The 7,109-nt window shown below is 41.5% G+C and overlaps 1 protein-coding gene across 1 annotated transcript in view; it reads right to left on the bottom strand.

The window, feature by feature from the left end:
• Positions 1 to 1,476: 1,476 nt before the first annotated feature.
• The window catches only part of LOC108573723 (phosphatase and actin regulator 2-like), a 140,121-nt gene continuing 134,488 nt past the window's right edge, over positions 1,477 to 7,109 (bottom strand). Inside the window, exons 4-5 of the mRNA XM_017936195.1 lie at positions 1,757 to 2,062; positions 1,477 to 1,496 (exon numbers count right to left, since the gene is read on the bottom strand). Of these exons, the coding sequence (XP_017791684.1) occupies positions 1,477 to 1,496; positions 1,757 to 2,062 (326 nt within the window). The remainder of the gene's footprint in view (positions 1,497 to 1,756; positions 2,063 to 7,109) is intronic.

Below are 7,109 nucleotides of genomic sequence, written 5' to 3' on the forward strand. Positions count from 1 at the left end.
CGTCTCTTTTGCAACCATCTCACTTTAGGCTGACTAGGCCCCCTCGCAACGAAATTGCAATTTCGAGACAACTGTTGCGACAGCGACGCGCTTTCAGCGGGTATTTTCAACTCAGGATCAACGACACGGAGAATTTTCTTTCTTTTTCTAGACAGGATCATTGCTGGTATCGAGAGTAGGGAGTGATACTTCGGTTCATTCGAACGATAAGTTCGTAGGAAGTTTGATTTTTCAAGTCGAAAAGATCTGGTCAATCCAGTGTCACTTGGAAACAAAGAAATATTGTCATTTTGATTGACTTTTTTTTAACTATTCATTGACTAGATTTTTGAGTAAATGTTGTAAATGTATTATGGGGATTTGCCCGTATAATAGTAATTGTAAAAATTGAAGATTTCACATTTACAAGAATTCGAGTTGTTAAAAGGATGTTAAAACGTGAGAATTAAGGATTTGTGTACCTAACACCATCATCAGTTGAACAAAAATTAAACGAGTCCCTAAATTTTAGGAATAAATGGAATATTCAGATTTACCAGCATTATTCTACACTAGAAGCCTGTCCAAAACCTCCCACAAAATATTCCAACGATATTTCACCAATTTATTCCCATTTCACCGGTTGAATTATACACATCCACAGCGTGCACATCCACCTAAATTATACACGCTCCTTCAAACAACAACGATCCATCAATGCAATTCTCAAGCGAGTCCTAAACATCCCTCGACAAGCCACAGACTCTCCTCCGCTGGGTTAACACCCCTAAACCAAGCCAACATCGTCGAACCTAACCTACGTAGCTCATAAAACCATCACGAGCCTGCTCTGCTTCTCAATCGTGTAGCCACTCTCTCGTCAATTCAAACATCGAACCGCCCCTATTGATCTGCCAGGCCATAAGAGGCTATATACCTCTGCCAAATTCACCGGTTCCATGTGGAACGTTCGTTTAGAAAGGACAATTGTAAAATGGAGCTGAAATAGTCGCGACTGGAGGATCGACGAACCTCGCTATTTTCGACCAGTCAGACTCGTTGCGCATCTCTTTCTTCCAAGTGGACAATGTCGTTAGATTTCAACCACTGTTTAACAATTTTATGCTTGCACAAAGTTGCTCAGTGAACACTACCGTTCGTAACGCTGTTCCCGTTCATAAGACTGTTGGTAACAGAGGATAAATATGTGAAGGAATTCGGGAATCGAACCCGGGACCTTCGACTTTGCAAGCCGAGATTTTACACACTGCGCCAACTACTCCCTCCCTATTCTCCCTTGTCGATTTCCTATTTGGAGGCCCCGATACCACATATGCATATACAGATTCTTACGAGTGTATGCATTTCAGTCTTCAAACGTTTCACTCGTCGCAACGTCAATTCGACCTAACACGCGCCCACTATAACCGCAGCCAAAGAATTACGATCGCATCACAGTGAGAAGATTCACTCAGGATAAAAACAATCGTGAATAAATCACGGTGATCCAGCGATCACTAGAATTACCATCGCAGAGAGCAAATTCACTCAGGGTAAAAGAAATCACGACCGTGATGGTGATCCAGGGATCACTAATAAATCACCGTTACCGTTTCCGCACGCCACCTCTGCCCTGCACAGTACACGCGACATCGAAGACTTCTCGATCAATTTCGACGGGCCGAACCTCTTCGAATTCGCCCGCGAAATTCGAACAAGCCACACGCAAACACGCACACAAACACACTGTAGGATCCTATCAATATTTGCATCTTACCTTGCGTACTGCCGTTGGGTTGGCCAGGCTGCGGTATCCCCGGATAAAGGGGCGAGGGATGCGGCGAGGGTTGATTGCTGGGCGGTCCTGTAGAATGCGGATTGGCAGTCGTAGGGGTCGGCGTGGCCGATGCTACTTGCTGGGATTGTTGGGATTGTTGTACGTTACCCGTGGACGTGGGTGTTGCTGCAGGAGTACCTCCGCCAACATTACCGATCCCCCCAACGTTAGGTTGCTGCTGCTGTTGCTGGGGCGTCTGCTGCGGCGTCGGCGGTTTCTGGCCGTCAGGCGAGTCGCTTGCCGTCTCTGGAAACAAGCAACGTACGGGAACGGTTTTAGTTGGAATATTAATGTACATCGGAGAAGGGATGTCTGGAACAGTTGAACGGATAGGTTAAGGTTGATTCACATACACCAGTTTTCGGCTAGTTCGACGACGAGAGGGTTCTTGCTGATAATGCGATTCCAACGGGATTAATTCGACGGACGAACGTTCGATTATTCTGGCCTGCGGTTTTCGGGCAAGATGGTCCAGCCTGTTCTTGACTTTACGCGCGGAAAGGGGATAGCGTAGAATCGGGGATGGAATTGTAGACGTGGAATTCTGTGTTTGAAAGTTTCCTGGGTAGATGCGCGTTTAATGGAGATACTTGCGAGCAAGTTTCACTTGTTGCGAAACTTCACCTTGGTTGCAATTATGAATAGAGGCAAGACGCGGTTTCGAAATTGCTCGTGAAGCATCGTTAATGCTGCAGATCTAAAGTAATTCGAGAAACGAGAAACTTACTGTTGTAAAATGTAAGGTGAAACTCCCTTTTTACAGTCTTTCTACGTTGTGCTCGAATCAAAGTTACACAAATATGGAGTGTTTCAAAAAAAAAAAGGTGATATGGAGAATTTGTATAATTTCTTTTCTTCTCTTTGTGAAAGGGAGGAAGATTTTAAGAATGAGTTGACAATGACAAAATACATTTTATCAGTTATGTTTCTCTCGAAAAGTTACTACCATGTAACTTTTTTTTCCAAGCACCCTATATTTGTGCGACCTTGAATTGAACATAACACAGGAAGAATAAGGATTTGATTAAGAATTCACAGCCTGAGCAAAGACTAAGATACCATTGTCACGTGGAATATCCATGAAGTGATAAACACTTCGCTACAAAGGATCAATTTCCCCGCGGAACCGAAACCATTCAACATTTTCCCCTCCGTGCGTGCTACGAAGTTTCACTGAACACCCAAAGTAGCATACACTACCTTCTCCATCTTCGTAGAATAACCGACAAACTTTCCAGAGACAGCAGGTTGCCGATGCAAAGCGGAAAGGTGCTGAAGCATCGTGTTTTCTACTTTCTACGTCAACATCATCGTCCTTCCGACAAAGACCACGGTTTAACGAACGCTGGGAGCATCCTTTCTACATTCTCTGTTGACAGTGTCAACAATAATAACTGTTCGCAGTTGAAAGAACTGAACAAACGCTGACAAACGTGTTCTCTCTTCAGGGTAATGACTTAATGACCGACAAAGCAAACGTTCTACGCTGGACAACGGCTATATTTTGCAAACAGAGCTCAGTTTTCGATGCAGTTGCGTTTGTCGGGAAAACAGTCGCTGAGTTTCATTCGAGAGTATCAAATACAAACTGTGTTGTTGATACTGCTACTCAGGTCGAAAAGTTTCAGGACAAATCAAGTCAAATACAAATTATTTGCAATACACTTATGCCAACGATGCTTCCAATCTTCGTATCTCACGAGAGTTTTGAGACACTTCATTTCTCAGATGGCTTTTACCTCGCTTAGCGAATTTTTTGTTCGCTGTGACTGACACAGAATGCGTGTCTCGTGTTCCATCGTCGACACTGTGTCGACAGCGCATCGTTCGTATTATAATCGTCGCGATGTCAAAACTGGTACTGTTCCTGTGTGATCTACAGTGTTCGCCGAAAAAATTGCAACACCTAGAAATTAGGGTTGCACAAATCTGCAAATTACGTATGTTTTTCGGGCTATAGTAAGACCTTTTATAACCAAATTTAAACAATTCTTCCCTTTCAATACTCCAAACGACATATGTAAATTTCAGATTTGTGCAATTTCGTTTATCCGTGAAAATCCTCGTGAAAATCGCGTATCTCACCGAGAATCATCGTCTCTCGCGATTTCTTCCCAAGAAACGAACGTGTTAACTGCATGATATATGTATGTAAATTTCGTTTTTCTTAGAATTATCGTCTCTCGTGATTTTTTGCCAAGAAACGAGCGTGTTAACCGCATATTAATCTTTCATATAGGCAATTGGGCACCCATTTCTATATTTTCCCAACAATTTCTTACGTTTTCGTGAAAGTATCGCAAAATCGCCCCGGATCCCCACTTTTCGGACGTTTCCGAGATATAAATTCACGCGGACAACGTTAAATATTAAAGCTCGAAACAACCGTGAACACTTCGGTCGCCTACGCAAATGTTAAACGTTCGATCGGGTTAATTCAAGGGAGAACCAATCGATAATCCATTAACAAGCTGACGATTAATATCGTTCAGTCATTCCGTCGTTAACGTAACCTACACAAAAGCCGGCCAGCTCTTGGCTCGCTAACTCCCACGAAAACGGTCCCGTCTAGCAATTAATTAGAGATTTCTGGCTGTTCGACTGGGGAAACGCGTGGTCGTTGGAAACCCTGTTCAACGGAAACACGAATAATGCCGGGCGGTGCTGTTGAAGAAGTTGAAAATCAATAGTCGGCACCGAGGTTCTTTGACAGAAGATACATTCAACAGGCATTGTTACCGGCAAGTGGCGAGAATCCATTAATCAACCGAGCCAGCACGAGCCCGCGCAAGAGAAACGTTTCGGATCCACTTTTCTAATTACATTCCGCCGCGTTATTGCCGTGACAAGAGAACTTTTGCGAAACAAGAGACGCCACTTTTCTTGGCTCTCTTTGACGCTGTCCTTGAGCCTCGAACATGATTAACGGCTCTCCTCGCTCTTCAGGAGGAAATTCTGCAGGATTGGAATGGTGAAAAGAGCAGAGTTCGATTGTAATTCTATTTTCTACCATTCCATGTTAATTCTGTTGTAACATAATTTTCTATATTCCATTAGGCGTAGAAATGGATTCTTTCCGGCTGGATTCGCGTAATTGATTCTCAAAGCCGTCGAGTTTCTGTCGCACGGTGTTCGCAAGCTGCCAGAAAAATGGCAAAAGGTCATCGACAATAATGGAAATTATATTGATAACTGATTTGTTTTCATTCTTTTTAAATCAAATTTTGGTTGTACCCAAAAGTCAGAAAGAATTCATTTATACACCTAATATATTAACACGTACATTGTACACTGAACCACGTATGACTCAGGACAGTTTGAACTCATCCACAAAAGGTCTATGTTTGAACTGTTATGAAAATAATTAAATTAACAGTGCTATTTGAATGTAAAGAGTGTGTCCTAAAAAAGGCGGGATAATTTGTTCTTTTATTTGGACGATTAAATTGAGTTAACTTCGCGTTCATACTCGTTGGACAGTGAACGTGTTAATTCTACTGTAATATAATTTCTTTAATCCTACATTCATTCCATTGTAATATCATTTTTCATACTCCATATTCGTTCTGTCGTAACATAATTTTGGCGTGCTGAACGTGTCTCTGTGTAACGCAAATTTGCGATTTTACACAGCCTTTGTTTCAGTAAAGAATGAAATAGGATGAGCAAGAACCGATGTGAATAAAATTATGAAGACAGTTCGATTAAATGATAAATAAAGTTGGTCATTTTCAGAGTTAGTAATAATGTGAAGCTGCAGCTTGTGACCACACATTTTATCAGAGAAACCGTGTCGACTGAAGTGTAAAGAGGTGAAATGGCCTCCGAGGGATTCGACGTACTTTCCACATTATCTCTCCCACGTTCCATTAAACGAATATTTACATATTTTAACTAACCGTGATAGCCAATCGATAATCCTTTAACTACTAACCTATTTCCTGAAATCTTCGAAAATATTTTTCCTAGAATATCATGCAAAAAAGCCATCAAGCCGTCGAATATCGTCTATGCTGAGGAACTTGAACATCAAACAACCGCTTATCTTATCACTTTCGTCGGTAAGGACGACAGTGCCATTATCGTCCTATGGTAAAATAATCATTCACTTGCAAATCGATCTTTAAATTTTCGCCAAATTTCAACTTAATTACTGTCCAAAAATTTCTCGGTAATTGCATCCTTTTACGAAATTTTGAAGAATATTTACTAATTATTTCTAACAAAATTGCAAACAAACTGATATTTGTACGATGGAAAATTCTTTTACAATCGATTTTTAAATTTTGACCAAATTTTCATCTCAACCCTTCGAAGAGTTAATCAGCGAGTCAATATTTTCACGAAATTTCCACGAATATTTGCAAATTATTTCCAACAAAATTGCAAGCAAACCGACATCCGTAGGATGGAAAATTCTTTTCCGAGATTGATCAATGATCCACACAGTGAAACGAAAGCGCATGCAAACAACACGCGACCCGCGAATCCGGAAATTGAGCCCACGTCTGCTCTGTAACGAGCGCGAAAATCTAATTACGTTCTTCAACATTCCGTCTTGCTGTTCGCGCCTCGTTTCGACCCGCAGACCGTGGCCCCTTATTTCCTGATCAACCCAGAGGGGCTGGACAGTTTCCATGGAGCCAGACAGCTCCACATACGGAAATTCGCGAATTTGTCTACTGCAAATAAAATACCAGCCAATTGAGAGAGATCGTCTGTTGAAGTGATTCGAAATTGGGAATTCTACTCGTGTCGTGATCGTCGTTTAGGGTTTTGATAGCACGTTTCGGTGTATAGATACTAAGTTTACGATGTGGTTCTTAGCTCATAGGGTTGGTTTATGGTAGCTCATGGCAAATGAAGTTTGTAGCGATAAGAGAATGGGCGAAGTTTGAGATAACCGGAGGTCGTAAAGACAAGCTGAAGCACGCGTATGTTACTTTGGAAGTTTAATGCAGTTATATAGTTGTGAACGGTGACCGCAGGAATGTTCGCGGAAGGCTTGACTGGAAACTAGAAAATGAACTTGGGCGAGGAATTTCAGGCAGTGTTCTGATGGATTTCAGGGTGAAACTTGTGTTGTATGAGAAAAAAAGGGTTTTCTGGACTTTTGTGGTTCTTATTTTGGAACTTCGAAATGTAAAATGTAACGAAAAATTTAGAAAGGATCTTCAATTCGCGTATTTCTAATGCATTTTACGGCGAAGCTTGTGTTCTATAGAAAAGAAGGTTTCTTGAATTTTTGTGAATTATTGAATTTAAAATATAATAAGAAATATTTTGTGAAAAT

Source organism: Habropoda laboriosa, unplaced genomic scaffold, assembly GCF_001263275.1.
Source record: "Habropoda laboriosa isolate 0110345459 unplaced genomic scaffold, ASM126327v1 scaffold126, whole genome shotgun sequence".
NCBI lineage: Eukaryota > Metazoa > Arthropoda > Insecta > Hymenoptera > Apidae > Habropoda > Habropoda laboriosa.